Source organism: Hydra viridissima, unplaced genomic scaffold, assembly GCF_058129835.1.
Source record: "Hydra viridissima isolate aposymbiotic clone 2 unplaced genomic scaffold, HvirCarnegie_v1 scaffold_7, whole genome shotgun sequence".
NCBI classification, from domain to species: Eukaryota; Metazoa; Cnidaria; class Hydrozoa; order Anthoathecata; family Hydridae; genus Hydra; species Hydra viridissima.
Window position 1 is genome coordinate 18,219,399 of NW_028324306.1, and position 20,481 is coordinate 18,239,879.

General features: G+C 30.2%; 1 protein-coding gene and 1 pseudogene across 2 annotated transcripts in view; both read left to right on the forward strand.

Moving 5' to 3' along the window:
• Window positions 1-20,481, forward strand: part of LOC149886463 (uncharacterized) — a 55,427-nt gene that overhangs the window by 1,249 nt on the left and 33,697 nt on the right. Inside the window, exons 2-3 of the mRNA XM_090092684.1 lie at window positions 11,759-11,867; window positions 16,581-16,637. Coding sequence (XP_089948810.1) covers window positions 11,775-11,867; window positions 16,581-16,637 — 150 coding nt within the window. The 5' untranslated portion in view covers window positions 11,759-11,774. The remainder of the gene's footprint in view (window positions 1-11,758; window positions 11,868-16,580; window positions 16,638-20,481) is intronic.
• Window positions 324-5,248, forward strand: LOC149886464 (uncharacterized; annotated as a pseudogene). The gene has a single exon (XR_016454021.1). The product of XR_016454021.1 is annotated as an uncharacterized LOC149886464 (transcript).

Here is a 20,481-nt window from a genome sequence, read left to right on the forward strand (position 1 = left end):
GTTTCCAGAGATAAACAGCAAATGCTTATTTTTTATATTTCTATAATAATTTTTTTTTTGTTTCTATAATAATTATATATAAATATAATTATATTTTTTATATATTTATATGTTTTTTATATATTATATATATTTTTATATTTCTATAATAATTATATATAAGTATAAAAAAAGAGTATTTGCTGTTTATCCCTGGAAATCCAGAAAAAACAACCTCTTATACAAAATTGCTAATGCGATTAACTAAAATGAATTCGAAAATGATGAACTGACGCATTTTAAATGCAGAAATAAAATACTCTCTTATTCAAGTATGCCATTAAACTATATGATTCAAATTTTCTCAAGTTTAAAAAATGTACGCAACAAATAATTACCAAATACCACATGACTAGTTTTACGAAACAAGAATCCTTATTCAGCTCATGTTACAGTGCTAAATAAAAATGTTTTTGAATTCGACGAGAAATACTAAATTTTAAAAACTAAATAAGTCGATGATTGCAATTTCAACTTAACAGCACTATTCATTCAAAAATGCTTCCGAAAAGATTCGGAAAAGGAAATACAATCTCGTCACATTTCTTTAATCAGTTTTTATTTTTTACTACAAGTTCAGCATTTTTTATTATTTAAAAAGCCAAAGTTAAAGTCATAAGTTTACAAGAAGTTAAAGTTTTATGGGTGTTTTTAGAAATACTTTGGTAAGCTTTTGGTCAGTTTTTATTACATTAAGGTTAAACGCCGAGCATGTTCAAGTTACTTAAAGACTCAAAATATTTCATCATACCCCTAATCAAGCTTTTGAGAGCTTTTTTATGATACTTTCGAAAGTTGAGGAAAATAAAATTTAAAGATTTTTATTATTTAAACAAATCTTTTTAATGCTCTTATCTACAATATCTAAAAAAATTATCCGACCAAACATTTTTTTAAATACTTTTCCTAAAAAAAGTGCTGTATTTTCGTAAATTTAGACTTTTTTTGTAAACTCAAGATTAATAAAAATAAAAGAACATCCTTTTAAATAGATTTTAATCATTTTAATGTGAAATATGGATCACAAAGTTTTCAGTCTTAAAATAAAGGAACTTAGGTCGTTTTTTTGTTGTCAAAAAAATATTCGACGAAATACATTATTTGTTTCATAAAAAATTATTATAAAATAAAACAATTTATACTTTGCTGGGCCTTCATTTGCTTGGATAACAGCTTCTAGACGTCTAGGAATTGATTCGACTAAAGATTTTGTTTTTTCTGGTGAAATCTTTTCTCAGGCTTCTTCAATAGCCACTTTGAGGCTATCTTTTTTTGGAAAATGACCGATCTCCAACTTTTTGGTCTAAAATTTCCCACAAATGTTTAATGAGATTAAGGTCCGGCTATTGCGCAGGCTATTCCAAGATCTCAACATTATTTTTAGCAAACTACTCCTTAGTTTTAGTGACACTATGCTAGGGATCGTTATCTTGCTGAAATGTAAAATCAGATCCTAGCCGAAGTTTTCCAACAGATGACTTCAAATTTTGCTTTAACATGTTTCTGTATTGCACCTGATCCATTATAGTATCAATAAATTGGAGTTTTCCGACACCCTTCCTAGCCATTGAATCCCATTCCATCACGTTACCACCACCATACCTGACAGTTCTTCTCACGCAGCTTAGTTTGTAGGCTTCTCCGGCTTTTCTCCAAATTTTTGAGCTCCATCAGATGACTTTAAGTTGAATTTCGATTCGTCGCTCCACTGAATCCTTTTTCCAAAAACTTACGGCATGTTCTTGAACTTCTTAGCAAACTCCAAATTTTCTTTTCATTTGTTTCTTTCTCAAATATGGTTTATTACGCACAAGTCGTCCTTGAAATCCCTGGTATCGGATACGATTTCTGATTGTCTGATAAGATAATTTGATTCTATAATTCTCTTCAGCATGCTTAGCCAGTTTTCGAGCAGAAATAAAGCGATTTTTCTTGACTTGTTGTTTTAACTTTCTATCAAAAATCTTAGAAGTCTTTTTTTTTGCGACCAAGCCCTTCCTTTGTAGCTGTTGTTCCGATAAAATTATGTCGGATACTGTATTGTGAGGAATTCCAGTCTTTTGCTGCACCTGACAATAGGTTTTAACCTGATTGACTAGATCGACAGATAATAGTGACGTTTACCTCCAACCATTTTACTTAAAAAAACATGAAACTGTAAGGGTAGCGTTTTTTTAACGTTTCAAGTTATTTATTTAATTTGTTATTTAGATTTTTATTGTTTAGTTAATGAAGGTAAGGGGAAGGGGATGGTTTGGATTTAGGGTTGATGGATTAGGCAAATTTAGGTTGGGAACGAGGTTGATGGTCTGGGGAGTACTTGGTTAGGTAAGGGCGAGGTTTGAGAATAGTTTGGCTGAGAATGGGCAAGGTTTAATCTAAAAGGGCTATACTTACAATCGCCGTCCTCAGTATATTCTTTAATATAGTAAAACTCAATAGATGTTCTATTAATGTGTAATTGTTAGCGCTCTTTAACATTTGTATAATACAAATAATATTTTCTTACGCTTCTTGCAGTGTTCAATACTTTTTATATCAATCACTCCTTTTTCTTTTATATCTTCTTTTATCACAACTACCTCTTCTTTAATTAAGGTGGTAGTACACCAATAAAAGTGAAAAAAAAATTTTTTTTTTACTTTTATAATTTAACCAATATAATCATCGTAGATTTCGAATTTTTATTTGATTTAGTTAAATAAAAAAAGCTTCACATGTTAAAACTTGTTTATAATATATCGGTATAAAATATTTTTTATTTTCCACCTAGCAACGCTTTGTTTATTCCGTTGTTATGCGCTTCAAAAACAAGTTAAACCATAAAAAAAGCCATGATATACTTACCTTGTCAACTCTTTTAAGTGCAAAGTTGTAGACTGCAACGACTTCTTGCTAATTAGTTTAGTATGATGGCTTTATTGACGTAATTCGCTTGTTGTTTCAAGCTGCATTCAAACTTTATTATTTATGCTATGGTATATCTTTTATCTTTTTAAAGTAAAAATAATATGGGTGAATCAAAGAGAAAACAATTATCAAACAGAATATACAATAATAAAAAAGCAAAATTTCGTGGAAACAGATATACAAAGATTTCTTCTTCAGAAACGAAAACTTTATCTTTTGTTAAATCTGCTACACATTCTGCTTCTTCAAAAAAGTTAAATATTGCTGATAAAGATTTTCAAGATTTTCAAAGTACAGATTTTAACTTTGTTATGAACTTTAGTCTGTTAGAAAACGTTATATCGCTACTGAAATGCCCGAATTTATGTGAAGATAATGTTTATTTAATGTTTGATTCCTCCTAAAAGTATGGGTTAAGTATTGGTTTAAAAATATGTTGTAACAGTTGCAATTGGAAAACTGAGTTTTTTTCATCTGCTACATTTTGTAAAATAAATTTAATTGCACAATAAGAGCCTAGTAAAACCATATGTAGTGGACAAAAACTATTTGATATTAACACACGTGTCATTGTGGCTTTTCGTGAAATGGGTAAAGGGTTATCATCATCAGAAAAATTTTGTTGAATAATGAATATGAAGCCACCTATGAACAAAAAAAGCTACAATAAAACTTTATATAAACTGTTTATATAAAGTTTTATTGTAGCTTTTTTATCAGAGTTTAGTTGACCAGAACATGAAAAATGCTGCTAATGAATTAATCCCTGCAGGTGAAGCATCAAGAGACATTATGTGTAGCTTTGATGGTTCATGGCAAAAGCGTGGTTTTACTTCAAATAATCGAGTTGTTTCTGCAATTTCAGTTTAAAGTGGTAAATGTATTGACTTTCAAATAGAAACAAAAACATGTAAATTATGTTAATTGATAAGCTTAAAACAGTAGGTTGCAATCTACATAACTTTTGTCTTATAAATGACTCAAAGCGCATTTCTAAAGCAGAAAAACAATGTACAAGTATAGTGAAATATGGATGCAAGAAACTAGGAGCTATACAAAAAGGTTTTTGTGATCAAAGCGAAACATTAGAAGGTGCAGTTTATGGAAGTGGGGAGTTTTGAACAATTTTTTATTGTTTTTATTTTTAAATTGAGTTTTTCTCAAAATCATCTTTTATAGCCTGGCGACGGAGATATTTTTCAAACCGATAACCGATTTGATCTGAAATTTGGCATACTTGTTTGTAACACATGTATTTGCAACCTCTACTAGAATTATGTTTACAGCTAATTGTGTTCTGCTTTTGTGAGTGATTTTGTGTTCTCAAATATCACCAAAACTTCCAAATATGACTAAAATGCATATATTTTGACTTTTTTTGCTCAAAATCCAAAACTTTTAGTGTATGTTGTAATTGCATAAGTAAAGGATCACAAGCCAAAATTTCAGTTCAAATTTATTTACGATTGCTGAAAAAACCCTGTCGCCAGTTATTCATTTTTAGGCTTTTGTCTATCAATAATTATGCGCATAATTAATTTTTTTAAATTTTAAAATTTTTACTTTTATTTTAATCATATTATATATGTTATGCACTATTATAGATTGAAAAAAAAGTTGAAATACAAGATTTTTTTTTAATGGTATACTACCACCTTAAACCTTTTGGTTATTCTCCAGCAATCAATATTAAAATCTTCTTCTTTTCTTCTTTTATTCAACTGCTTATCATAAAACTGCTTATTCATCAAAGTACTCTTCTCATCACAAAATTCTTTCTCTTCTTTGAAATCCTCTTTAAATCTCTTAAAAACTCTTTTCTTTTAAAAACCTCTTTTAAATCTCTTTTTCTAAAGAGACGACCGTACTCATCAGTTGCTCTAATCCCTCTACCTCTAATTCTCTCAACTAACTCTTTAAGACTTTCTTTTTTTGAGCTTTTATAGTTTTTTGCTTGTTTTCCAGCTGCAATATCTTTTCATTTATTTCATTTTATTTATCGTTTATATAGGTGATAAATCAGTGAATCATCGTGTATAAGTCTTTTCTGGTCGTTGTTTTGACTTTTCCAATTGGCGCTTTAACGTTTACGAGTCTTCGCGTTTACGTCTTTTCTCAGTTATTTTTAACTTAATTCCTTTTTTGCTTTATCAATTACGCGTCTTCGTGTTTACATTTTTTCACAACTGTATTTAACTTTCCTTCTAACGCTATATCCCTTATTTATGTGAAGAGTTGATAAATCATCTTATGTATGTTCTTTACAGATCGTCGTTTTTATTTTAGTTCTCCCTCCTCACAAAACCTTTTTTTACACAAAACTTTTTTTTTACTACAAAGAAACAGTTTTTTGTTACGCAATTTCATTAATTGTATAAAAGTTTGCTAAAATATTCCAACAAGTTTTACATAAAAATTTACTAAACTTACATAAATATCGCTTGGTCGGATAATTTTTTTATAAGCCTATTCAATACTAAGTTTCTTTTAGGACAAATAATAAACCAACTGAAGCATGAATCAAAAAATATGAACGCTAAATAACATACTACTCCCAATATTAGTTTTCCCAATAGAATTAAAACGACAGACAAAGTATCGCTATTCATTGTTTTTAGTATAATTTAGAGCGTAAACATTATTTTTGGGAAAAACTTGTTTGGTCGGATCTTAGTCATAAGAAATAGATAATCTGGTCACTTGGGCCGTAATATCGGGATTTTTCTAATAATCATACAAAACACTTAAAATTTATCGGACGGCCAGGAACTGAGTGCACAAAAAATGGAAACGCACAAAGAACTCTATGGTGAATTTGATAAAGAAGCATTACTTTTTTCTTTGGAGAATGATATTCTTTTTGAAGACGAAAATTTTGTTAAAGATTTAGATGCTTTGGTGTTGGAGTTATCTAGTGAACAAGTTAATAGCACATTTTCTTGCACAACTTGTGCTAAGAAGTGCATATCTCAAAGAGGACTTACAAGGCATACAAATTCAAAGCATCAAAGTATTCCTTTAGATTTAACGATACAAAGTCCTAAACCACCTATTCTTCTTGATGAATTTAAAAATCTGCTTGATAAAAGAATTACTACCTTATTCAACGACGAATGCTATCTGGATTTGTATAGAGCTGAGTAAAGGATTAATCATGCTATGATTTTAGATACTTTACAACAAACTCTATCTCTATTAGAGACAGTAATAGCTGGTTTTAAAGCTGATGGTGAAGCTGAAAAATATATCCTAAACTTTACAAAACTGGTAATCAATGAATTTTTTTTAGCAATCTGACTAAAAAATTAAATAGACTTCTTGGCTATGAACTATGCAATCATGTTTTAGCATTTCTTACAAACTCACTTTACAATACTTCTATTTAAAATTTAAATGGTTTATCATTTGTTGAACTTTTTGATAGAGATAAAGAAATTATCTTTTAATCTAAGTGGTTATGTATTTAGCACATTTTAGTGCAGAATTCGCAGTTCTTGATTATGGCAGCATAAGTTGAGCACAGACTGCCTTTTACTCCTTAATGCTGGTAAGACAAAACAATTTTTTGAAAATCCAGAAACATGCGCTAAAGCTTATGATAAGTTTGTGAATGCTAAAAATCGTGGTAGTTTGTGGAAAGTATCTCCTCCAGTTTTAGAACTTTTTACAAAAGTTGAGTTTCTCTTTCGCCATCAAAGTAAAGGTTTTTTAAAAAAAAGTTGATTCACAGTTAATTGTAGCTGAAACTTTAAAAAACAGTGCAGTTTTGGCTTACATATCTGAACTTTGTAGTCTTTGCACAAATCGAGTTTCCAAAGAACTGTCTTTAAACATATTTTATCATCTGATTACACTTTATGTCAGAGTAAAATCTTATTTTATCATCTGATTACACTTTATGTCAGAGTAAGATCTTTTTCATATGCAAAAGAAAAACTAAGTATCCACAAAATCAAAGAGAATCAAACACAGTCAAAGTCCCTCAGCTCAAAAATGAAAAAAACATCAATTGGATTTTAATAGTTTAGTAGAATATTACACCTAAAAACGGTTATTTTCATAGCCACAAATCTCATGAAAGCATGCTTGGCATAGTAGCTTTGGCAATTATTTGTCATAAAAAGATTAATTTTAAAAATTTTTGTTATTTGTTCATAGGAATAAAAGCTTGGTAAGAGACCCTCCCTTATCTAAAAGAAAACAAAGAATAATTAAAAATGAATTTCAAAATTAACTATACACACTAGTTTTATATTTATAATAAACAACAAATAACTCGTAGATCAAAAACAACTCAATAATCAGTTCTATCCCTAATACACACACACGCACACTCACACACACACACACACATACATACATGCATACATCAACTAATCATATCTTAGATCTGCCTGTGAAATCACTAGTTTTTTTGGGGGAAGTGGATACCTGTAAAAGTTTTATAAAAAGAATAATAGGTGCCTGTTTATATTGTAACAAGAGTAAATATAAAAAAAAGGTCTGCAAAATTAACTGAACTTTAATTTATTACAAATATAAAAAAAATTCTAATGTAACTAATCAATATTTTATGCCATTTAACATTTTTTATAAGATTTGTGACTATGAAATTAGCCATATTTATGTATGTTGCTTTCTTTGTTTTCAGCAGTACAAGGAGACATAAGGGAAATTTTTATCGAATGACTTGAAAAGTCAACTTTTCATATCAATACATTTTTAAGAGTTGGTCCATTTTCTGCGTGGTATACGTGTTGTACTCTCCCTTGATATTTTTTTTGATTCATTGACATTCTGACAGTTACCTGCAATTGGGTGAAATATAAGTTGATTTTGAATGGTATCATCATTGAGACCAAAATCAAACAAGGAAGGATTATCTTTTCTTCTAGCAATTGACCATTGTTGTCCAAAGTAATTTTCTAAAGGATCCTGACAAAACCTTTCAGTTAATACATAACTTACATTGTTGTTAATTAAAAATTTGACAAGTTCAATAACAGAATTAACTGTGATTTTTAAACCTTCATGAGTTTGCCAAGTAATAAACATATTACTTCTCTCACTTTTTGAAAAATTTCCAGATCTTGATTCAATAGAAAAAAGCCAATCAGAAAGATACTTTAAAAATGTTTCTCTAAGCCATTTAAATCGAACATCATTTGTGTCAGAAAATGGTTTCAAAAAAGAGTTGCATTTTAATATACAATCATTTGTATTCCGAACATTTAAGCAATCAAAAAAATCTATAAAATATTTGCAAAATTGTGCTGTCCCAGCTGTATCTGATGGTGCATAGATTTTTAATGCAGTACTACATGAATCACTTAAAACTTGTGCAGCTAAACGAGTTATGTTAATGTGCTCAACAGTTAGCTTTGGACATGCATGTAATTGACATTTTAAATCTTCATAAAATAAATCAGAAATATGGGATTATAAAATATGTTGACTCTGATTCCACATACAAAGATTGTTTTTACCAGCCCTAGAATGGTAAAGATTGTTCCTTGCTGTTTTAATTAAATGAGGAACATCAGAAATAAAATATAAAAATCTTTTATCATTATCATCAGCCAATAGATTATCAGTGCGGTAAGTCACATCAACATTACCATTATTTTCTCCTTCTTCAGTCAGATTAAAGTGCTTTTTAAAAAATTTTCTTTTCGATGACGCTCCATCACAAGTAACAGCAACTTTTTTTAAACCAACAGAAATTTCTAAAGCTCCTACAGCTTTCCAAAATAGAGAAAATAATTGCACTGATGTAATATTTGTTGTAGAAAAATTTGCAAAACTGTATTTAAAAGTATTTACAATACGTCAAATTAAAAAAACTAAAATATGAGAAGCAAGCTTATCAGCTGTTTGTAACGTTGCAAAATTAACACTAGGTTCATCCATATCAACATAAACAATTAATTCTCCAGATTGTTTGTCCCAAACAAGATTTTCTTGAATTTTCATTTCATCAAAAACTACCCAGTTAACACAAAACGTTCAAGGAACGCTCGTAGAACGTTAGAAACGGTCGGGCACGTTCTAAGAACGTTTTAAGAACGTTTCCAAAGTTCTTCGAACGTATTTGAAGGTTTTGTGTTAGCTGGGTAGAAACATAAATTTCTCTTGAACTGAAAAATAAATGACTTTATCTTTTAATTCTTCTATTATGTTTTTATTGAACCGGAACTTGGACTTTACATAGTTTTTATAGTCACGCAATCGCCTACGACTTGGTAAAATTAAAAAACCAGAATTAGTTTTCTAATTTAACCTTACTGCTTCATAAGCAACTGGTAATTTTGCAGCTAATCCCAAACAGTAACGTATTATTGCTGGATGAAAACGAATCCCTTGCTTTGAGCATTTTAAATATTTTTGCTACTCCTCCCATAACAGGTTCATAAATGGAGAAATCTGACTTTTATCAGCTTCTGCCATTAGTTGAACTAAATCACTTTCAATATTTTTACTAATAGCTAGTGATGAATTTTTAATCTCTTGCTTCATCAAAGCTAATTCTTTTTTTAATTCTTTGTTTTCTAAACGAACACTCTGTAATGTAAGCTTCAGACGATCTGGAGATGTAAATGTAATTGGTGCATTTAATTTAGCAGGAATACTAGAATTGGCTCACCTTTTTTTCAAACATTTAATTTCCATTTTTTCAATACTTTTACATTGAGAACAGCATAACATCCACTCAATCAGCATAATACATGACTGAGATCAAAAATACTCTGTCTGGTTTAAGGGAAACTAACTCCTAGATGAAAGTAAATCAAATTTTTTTGAAATACAACGTTTAATATAAAGATTTGATTTTAATGCAAACACATCAGTTATTCCAGAACATAGGTTAAAAGAAGTAACAATAGATAAAAGATTTGACGCTGAAATATGTCGCATAGATCTTCTGTATTTTGTATATATTAAATGATCATTTGGAATGAGCCAAGAATATACACGAATGGAAAAAGCAAGACTATCATCAACATATATATTTCATATCGAGGACATATGTGGATTGTATCATAAAGTTTAAACTTTGCCACAACAGGACTCACACTCATGGTCCAGTCACTAAATTTTAAATTGCTAATACGATTTAAGAACTCTTCAAATGATTTATATATAGGCTTAAAAGCAGCAATATTATTTGAAGTCGTTAAAGCATCTTTTTTAGCAAAGATGGCAGATGCAGACTTTCATTGTATTGGAATTGATGGTGTGAAAGATTTTTTAGGTAAGCACAGAGTCGGCAATGATCCAGGTTTTAATGTCTTTTTTTTTATCGTTATAAAGTATCAATTCTGGAAGATAATGCTTTTCACAAATAAACAAACGCTTATTTTCTATTTGAGTTTTCAAACTTAAATCTTCATAACGATCTTTAAGAATAATGGCAATCAGACTTTCCCTCCAAGAAGCATTAAAACTGTCGTTAGAAGCAGGAGCTTTAAATATTGAGACTCCCTTATGCCTCCTAGAAGTGCTGCATCCATAAATAGAACAAATAGCACCAGGCATTCAAAGTATTGGATGAAAAAGATGTAATTTAAACAAGCAGTTCGTAGATAAGCAATCAATTAAAAACACTTTTGTGCACTCTGAAGCGGACTGGACACTAAAAAAATGCGAACAAAGAGTTGATTAAAGGAATACCGCAAGTGGCCAGACTATCTATTTCTTATGACTATGGTCGGATAATTTTTTGAGATACTGTAATCATTTTCAAGATATTTTAAGGACCAGATTAAAGATCAGATTTAAGAGAGGTTTTATCGCTTTCACCTGAAATGATTTTTTGAAAAACAAAATTATTAGCAGCTGCAGATTTTATGCGGTATTTTTAGGCAAGAAGCTGTTCGATATTTAAATCTGAATGTGGAAGAGCGTTTTTGAAAATTTTTTAATTCTTAACATTAATTTTGATCGATAAAACATCAAAAAAATCTTTTTGGTTTTGAGAATTCTTATGGTTTTCATTGTTAGCTTTATTTTCAACAATATTTTTAATCCGTCGTGTTTCGTGTATGTTGTCGTGTTTTGAAAATGAACCAGGTTTAGGATTTCCGTTCAGAAGAAACGATGCAAAATCTATTTTTCATTTTTTTTAGTTTGCAATCAACCATTGCGTACAATAAATGTTATCACTAATTAATGTGATATTTATATAATAAAAACATTTTACAAATTTATATGAACCATAATCATATTCATGTTCAAAAAATTATTTAACACAAAAAAATTTTACTGGTGAATAAAAATTTTAATTTTTAGAATTTGTCAATAAAATTTCTAAATATGTTTATCAACAATGACGCTTTCAAAAATGCACCTTAAGTACTGACCTTACGTACAGATCAACATGTGGTCGGAATTTTTTAAAAGTGACCACTTAATCTCTCCGACTTTTGTTTTGTTTAGCAGAACGGCTTGATGTTTTAGAAAGTATTTTGCTAAAAATATTTTTCAAAAAATCGATTTATTTACATTATAGCAAACTTCATTGACAATTTATATTATAGGACCTAATGATAAGTAGTATAGATCCTTCATCGGAGAAGATGAGAGGGTTTATTAACTAACTGTTTAAAGATTCAAAGTGTCATGAAGCTTTTATTTCACCAGCTGAAACAATAGCTTCAGGATACTTAGAATCTTTAAATATCGATGCCATTACGAAGACCACCAAGATGGTGGCAACAATCGTGATACCATTTTGCTACGCTTTATTTGATTTTATTTAGAGAGAAGTTTTCTTAATCTGTGAGTAATTTCATAAAGTTTCTATTTCAAGATTGCGTATATAAACCATGAAAGTCCGTGATGCGATCAGAAAGCTGTTCTATAGCGAAGGAACAACTCCATTACCAACAGGAATTTGTTTGATTTTGTTTATTTTTAATGTAAGTGCCTTTTTATTTAAAAATATTACCTATGCAGTAGATATTTTCTTGTCACTTTGGTTGATATTAAAACTTTTTATTCCCTTAAGATAGCTTCAAAAAAACCGTAATAAAAGTTCGTTTTTATTTTCTAAGACTGTAGGGAAAATTCTTAAGTTCCCGCTGGTTTTCGAAATGTATCATTTTTAGTACTAGAAACTATAGTTAGTAGTTTTTAATTGCGGACAGATGTCTTGTGACTTTATTTGGGTCAAGTAAATCTCTTGACTAAAAATGAGTTCTGCAATTTGTTGTTGCTGAAAAAAGTACGTTGAAATACCAGTCTATTTAAAAAAATAAAAACTTAGAAGAACAAAGTCTGCTTTTTACTTTACATATATATATATATATATATATATATATATATATATATATATATATGTTACATAATAATTATTGTGAGGGCGGATATTTTTGTTTTATTTTATATTTTATGATTATGTGATTAGAGAGTATTATAGAGTGATGCAAAAGTGTGGAACAGCGATAATGACAACAGAGACGTGAGTGTAGTGGTAGCACAAATATAGAGTGTGATCGAATGTAAGGTAGGACTGTCAGTGCGTTACTCAGATATGGTTGAAATGCGACAGGAGCATCAGACTTTTTAATAACAATTGTTTGCGCATAAAGTGATAATAATAGTATTGCCTAAATCAAAATGCAAATAAAAACGAAAATACTTACGACTGGTTTTTCTTCTCTTACTTATTTTTCTTAATCAGTATTCTCAATTATTTCTCATAAATATACTCTCTTAACATTAACTCAAATGACAATACATTAATACATATAACAACGCATATTGAAAGTTACTCAAAGGTTTCCTTACCAACTCTTCTCATAAGGTTCTCTTTAAATTCTCCATAAATTCTTTTCATTAAATTCTCTTTAAATCTTCAAAAATCTTTTTCTCATAAAGTCCTCTTTAAAATCTCTTAAAACTCTTTTCACACAAAATCCTCTTTAAGATTATCAAAATTAGTTTCATCGGATTCTCTCATAAGAAAAATCTCTCAAAATTTCTTATAACTCTTTTCTCTAAAATCGACTTTTAACCCCTCTCTTCTCCTCCTCGTCTGTATCGTCCTCATCGTCATTCTGAGAAAAGATCATACAACGAGGATATCAAGGAAAAGAATGATAAAGGGTTGAAAGTTTTAAGCAAAACAAAGTTTTCAAGCAAAATATTTGGAAACTTAGTTTCTCTTGATAGAAATTTGTAAGAACCATTCACATTCTTAACTCCGATTGTTTGTGTGTTTAAGAGGTTTTCGGAATGTAAAAAATTGCTGTTTTCCTAGCAATTTGCGACTTGGTTTTAAAGAAGCAACAAAATCAGAAGAATTCAATTCTTTCAGCGCAAAAGGTTGCCGTAAAATTAAATGTAAAAAATTAATAGACCACTCTGCAGTATCATGTGCAATCGGATGTGGGCACCATAGCTAAGGATTGGGTAATTTTGCCAAACTGCAGAAAAGGGTTCATGCAAATTTTAAACAAACATGGGCAAGGTTTATGAAACAAATGAAGCATCCAGTTCATGGGGAAAGACTACCATTACCAGTTGTTGACTTTAGAGCATAAACAAATTGATTTTCTTTTTAAAAGTTTGATTTTTTATTTGTAATTATCATAAAACATATACTTTAAATATAGTTTTTTAAACATTCAAATATAGTTTTCATTTGTATCGTTTTCAGAATAAGATAAAAAGAAGGATGAAAATTTTTATGCAACAAACTATGTTTCAAATATAAGTTACTATAAATTCAAAAAAAATTAAAAACAAAAAAACGAGATAGGAAATGTTCCCAGGGTTTTAAATGGGTTGTGCCCCTCTCAAATTTATTCCTTCGCCACTTTATTTTAAATACATTCTTTTATAAACCTCCAAGATAAATACTACAATATTCAAAAGGTTTTGTTTCAGTACCGCGACTTTAAACCTAAAGTCTCTTTAGTCCACAGTGTCCTTCAACAAAACTCAAAGATTTAATTTTTTAGATATTAGATTTTAAAAATCAATAAACCGTTTAACACTAATTGTTTTCGTAATTTTAATACCAAAAGTTAAAAACATCGGAAGGAAAGTGGGGGTGGGGGTGGGGGTGGGATGGATCAAGTGTTATCACGAGCTTTAGACAGTAACTCGTATATTGTGAATGTTCCCGAATCTCATTACTTTAATCTAATGCTATTTTCTCCTCTTACTTTTCAAAAAAATCCCAACTTTTCGCGTTTTTTAAAGAACAGATATTTTTCATTACCGTCATAATACTCAGCACTGATTTTTCATATCAAACCAGAATAATAGCAGATTTTCTAAACTTATATAATTATAATTATAAAATCATTGGATAGTTGTTTCTTTTAGTTTGCCTTTTTTCTAAGTAGAACATATTTGAGGAGTATTAAGCTTAAGTAACTAAGATAGACGAAAGAATAAACCTTAAGGAAGGAAACTGTTTGCGAGAAAAAGTTGAAGGGGACTTAAACTTGCAGATGAATGTATGCTTGTGTCGGAAATTATTTTAGCGGATGCTAATTTCGAACCGAATGTAAATTTACAGCAAGTTTCAGTAATGGCGAAGCAACTGTTTTTTTCTCACACCAAAACACTTTGAAATGCTAAAAAAATTATTGATTTTTTATCTATAGCCCTGTATAAGCGCTATATGTTTGTATAAACTAAATCGACTGTAATTCTTCAAATGGTGATATAATTTTTGATGTCTGGTTGCTATGTATACCTTTTTTGCATAGAAACCAGACATTTTGTCTTGACTATATTAGGAAAATGTAATGCTTTGAAATATACTTTTATGTATACTCTGATACAAGTACCAGTCTCGTTAAATGATAACAATGTATTAATTACATATTTTGATTGACAACAAGATAATTTAATGTAATTTGAAATAACAAATAGGGCCAAGTAGGAACTATCAATTACGAATATTAATCGTCAAAAACTGAAATCAAAATGATTTTATAGTTCTACTCTACCAGAAAGTGAAGCTGGTTTTAAAAATTACATCTTTTCTGATCAAATGATTTCTTTGTAATTTAACTATTTTGTTTATGTAACTGCTGGTAAGAAGATCTGAGGAACACCAAAGTCTTTTTAACATATCCATATTAGTTTTTGCTCATGAACATTTGCGCTAAAATGTCATCAAAATTTCTTGAAATTCTTGTTAAAATATTCTTGAGGCTCATTTTCATTAGATGACTGCTAAATAGATTGACCTGCTGCTTCATCAAAACCAATTTTACGGTGCAATATTTTTTTTTATATTAGGTTTCTGAAATAAACAGTCCTTTTGAAGATTATTAGGCAAACAGCAGTATGGTCTGACAAGTAATGAAGATTAATAGAAGCTGAGTAATCAGTTACACTTTAGCTGTCCCTTTGACATGCATTTGACATACATTGGAGGTACATTGCTCTTTTGCTTCTTAAACAACATTATATGGAGAATACAGTTTACAGCCAGCTTTAATTGGATCAAAATGAATCTGCTGATATGAATCCTTACACAGTTCACAATGTAGACTAAGTACTAAATCATTTTCTGGTGTATAAGACACAATAGAAGCAGATGGCTCGTGATAATCTGGTTTTTACTTTAATGCTGCATTAGCTTCTTTTTTCTCTAGCATCTTGACGCAAACAGCAACCTGCTGCAAACAATAGTTCTGAAGATTATAAAAATGGCACCAATGGGATTAATCATCTTTTCTTTGCTTCATTAGATGTATTGTTAAGCTTTACTGGGGGTCTGCTCATCATTTTGGTTTAGTTGAAAATTATCATTTTCTTTGTGAACAGGTCGTAAAACTATTTAATTGTTCAACCATTCTTTGTTTTTCTTTTTAGAAACAAACTTTGGATCTTCTAAATACATGCCACCTTTGATGAAGTTGCTTTATGAAAGTTGATAGTTTGTTATTGACAGTTAAGCTCACACCATTTGTAACTGAACTCAAAATTTTAGGAACAGCTATCTCGTACAAAAAATGAATAAATACCTATATATTACATGGTCTTACCTTTATATATATTTGAAAAAAATATCTTTTATGTAAAAGTTTGCAAGATCTTGCAAATAGATGTTTTAAGATAATATTTATATTATATAAGTTGCTAACACTAATATAAATCTAACTGAATCCTTAACAATACTAGGCAGTCAGAACAAAATAAACAGAATATTATGTCACTATAAAAAAAATAGATATGTCATTTGGCTTGTAAAAATGTTTAATAGAGGATAAAATCTGATGATGTTCAATCAAATTTAAATTGTTCATATGCATATTGCCATATTTGGTATTTCTAGTGTCAACTAAATTGAAACAACTGTTAGCAATTGTGCAAATTAGTCTTTACTCTATGGTCCGAACTATGTGAAATATATTTTATAATACTTAAAAACACAAAATTCAGATCATTTTACTAAACTGTTTTTTGAATTTGCAAACTCATTTTAAATTATTCCCACAGTGTATCCCTTATCACTTGCTTATTTTTAATAATAAGTTCCTTTAGCAAGTTGTTTATATCAGCTACATATATAAATTGTGTTTCATAGTTTGTTAAATTTTGAATTTATATTATTCTCCCTAATAAGAGAATGTATTACATAATAAAAGTAATCCTTTTTTTAGTTTTTTAATGGTGTGGTATTGACATCAGTTTTCTCTTATATTCCTCATCTTGTCAAGGTATTTCATGCTTATTTATATTTTGTTTGTGAAAATTCACTCATGTATGTATAAGCCAAGCACATTCATTTTTATGTAAGTTGGTATTGTGATAAATAAAATTATGAAGTTATATATTTATACTAAAAATAGGGGTTTAAGATCAGTTATGTTCATGCTTGTTATTAAAATCATCAATGAAGATCAATGGTTAATGTTGAGACTATTAATCTTTAAAGATCAAGATCAGTATTTAAACTCAAAAAGCAATAATCAATGTTGACATTTAAGGAATAAGATTATTTTTTAAAATTAAGTTTCTTGGAAACAACTGCTTTGACTTAATTACTTAAAAGTTCAATTCATATAGATTTTGTTTTTTCTGTTTCATGTGATATTCAAACCAACCAAAAAAACAAGAAACAAATCAATGTTCTTAACTGGTGACGAAAAAAAGGGGCATAAAGAACGAGGAACCTTTCTTTGGTTGCTCTTTCATAATTTCCAAATGCCTATTCTAAAACTCGTTAGCAGTCATATTTCTGGCATAATTTTTTTTCTCTATTGAGTCTGTGTCATCTAATATAATTTGGTTGTTTAAAAAAAATTTTAAAGCGATGTCTCTGCAGAACAAATATGTTTTTCCACTGTCAGATCTCAATTCTGTTTGTCTATTATTGAGAGCCCATGACTTTTATGTGATTGCTATCATAACTCTGGGTTAGATCCTTCAAAATCATCATTTTCCAGTGTTTTCTTAAAAAAAGCTTTATATTAGCTCAGCTTCATTCAATTTTATTATTAGGGTCACAATTATTTTTTTTGGTAATAGTGAATTTATGCAATGGAATTATTCTTCTCTTTGATCCTCATGGATCACACAAATAGAAACCGAGGTATTTTTTACATATGTGCCGTGCCCAAGCTTTTTGTTGCAGAGGTTCATTGATTTCTTGGGCTCTACTTTCAGTTTCAATACATTCCTCATTGTAAAATCAAGATGACTATGTTTTTATTAAAGTTATATATTTCTCTCACTGCTCTTTTTCAGCTTTTACAGTTTATATAGGTTTTCTAAATTCAGTGAGTACAATGAATTTTGTACAATGAATTATACATTGAATATATGGTGCGCTATAAAATCATCCCAAACTTCTCCATGGCTATAGAGTTTTACAAAGCTGCATGCCATTCTTAGCTAATTTCCGACGGGATAGTGCCCTAATAAATTCCCACATATTGAAAAATGTCTTCGTCGTGTTATTTTATTGGTTTTGATGTCTTCTGACTTTAGAATATTATTGCCACGCTTCCAACAAAGCTCTTTCTTTTCGTTTCTAAACAATTGCAAACCCAACACTCATACAGCACTTCATTCCTCCAGTTCTTTTGTTATCAATCCATACCGCGTAAAACAGTTTACGACATTTTCAACAGATCGCGAGGTTAGAATTATTTTGTTCTATCTCCAAGTTTAAACGTTGGGAGAATGTTTTTGATTTTTTCTAAAAGTAAAAATAGTTTAAAGTTTTAGCTTTTATTTTTAAAGAAATGATAATTTATGCTTTAAATAATTTATGTTTAAGCAAATTATTTAGAAAAAAATATATAAAATAATGTGTATTTTAAAAGTTATTATTACTAACTAAAATTAATAACTCATTTTCTCCCAACTTTTAAAATTGGAGATAGAACAAAATAATTCTAACCTCGCGAGATGTCTTTTTCAAATTAACAATTATGTCGTCGATGTAGTAGTCAGTTGCTTCATTAATACCTGCATCGAGACTCAGCACTTTGCCTAGGATTGAAAATATGATTTTTGGTGCAGAACTTAAACCAAAGCCGAGACGTGTAAGATAACATTGCATCTCTTTCTAGACTATCACCTTATGCTTCCATAAAACCAGAAGAATCTAAATTTGATTGTAGGCACATCTGAGATCAAGCATTGAAAATTCGTCACCAATTTTTCTCCATCTCCTCACTGTTTCGTCGCATGCATTACTTGAGGCATTATACGAGTTAACATACTGATTCAACTCACGAAATTTCAAAACCGGCCGTATTTTCCCTTTATTTTCCTGTTCAACTGCCATAACCGTGATAATCCCTTGTTCATATTTTTGGCGCAGTTTTAACCAACCGTTTTCCTCCCGTGAGTCCATCTCTTCGTTAAATTAATGTATTATTTGGGGTTTTATCTTATACTGCGCGACAGAGTTCTTCAGTTGGGGTTCATGGTGTTTCCATTTGTGTTTAGCAGTCCACTTAGTGCCATTGTCCGTCATAGTAACATTGTTGCCAACAGATTTTTTCTCCTTATAAATTGAAACCAAGCCAAGCTCAATCTTTCCATTGTATAGGTGCAACAACGATTAATAATATCCATACCAATAATAGCGTAAATACCGTCGAGAACACTTCTTAAACTCATTACTGACGCCTGTAGCTGTTTCCCAGCTATGAGCAATGTTATCATCGCTTCTCCCACTGTTTCCAGAAGTTCTCCATTTATAGCTAATACCTTAAATTCGTTTCTTCTGATGATGAACATTTGCTTTCCGAGCCATTTTTATTTAAATAATGGTTCGGGTACATCCACTGTCGACCAGTGCTTTTGCAGCAAAGTTGTTCACAAGTACTATGCTTATTGGGAGCGTCCTTAGTTACTCAAGGAAACAGCAGACGCTGGCAATTCCTCACTTGAGTTTCCCTGTTGCAATGAGCAAAATCTTGCAATATGATCATTTTTTTGCATCGAAAACATGTTCTTACACCATTAGTATTCCGTTGCTTTGAAAAACAGTTTCGGACAACTTATCCAGGTTTACCGCTGTTATAACAATTAAAAACATTAGAGAATGAAGATGATCTATTTACATTTTTGTTGATTTCAAAGATTGTCGTTGAAACACATTACTCTTTTGTTTTTTCCGATAAAAGCACTCTTGCGTGGTTTAACAAATCCTGCAAGTTGATCCCAAATATTTTTACTTGTGCTCGTAACTGCTTTGAAATTTCACCTGACAATCCAGTTACAAACGCTCGCTGCAGCAACTCTTCATTTTCAACTTTTTCCAGTCTCATAAGTTGGCACAAGCTGGCCATGTAAACATCGCCGATTTCGCCTTCTTTCCATCTCCGATCCCTAAACAGCTCGTAGGCTTCAAAACTATCAACTGCAAACGCATCCAATAAAGCTTTTTTAATATCCGCACTGGAGGTTTTCTTGCGAATGCACTTCCTTCGAGAAATAACGGATATATCAAGACAGATCACCCATCTTCTGTAGTTCACCGACCAATTTAACTTTTTTCAGCCATACTACCACATTGCCAGACCCATCAAATTTTTCAATCATTTTTGGTGTCATACTGCCAAAATAGCTTGTAAAATCAAGACAATTATGTTTTCATTACAAATATATAATTCTCTTACTGCTCTTTCTTAGCTTTTACAATTTATATAGGTTTTCAAAATTGATTGTGTACAACGAATATTGTACAATGAATATATGATGCACGCACAACGCTCCTTCTGACGCGACACAATGATGCAAATTTTTACGATAATTACAACACTCATTTCACAGCATCTAATTCTGCTAAGTTGCTTCCTCCGCAGTAGTTTCCCTAATATGGATAAGAGCGCCAGTCGAAAAAGAACCAGCATCAACCCGCACTTTTCCTCATCATCATACAGCCCATTCACCACAATCTGGCATGCAACTTCCCATCTCATCATAAACTTCTTTAAGTACACAATTCGCATTCTCATCATGAATCTCATTAACCCAACCCTTTATCAAACTTATGACTCTAATCTCTAATAGGCTAAAAATCATTTGTAACTAACCACAGTC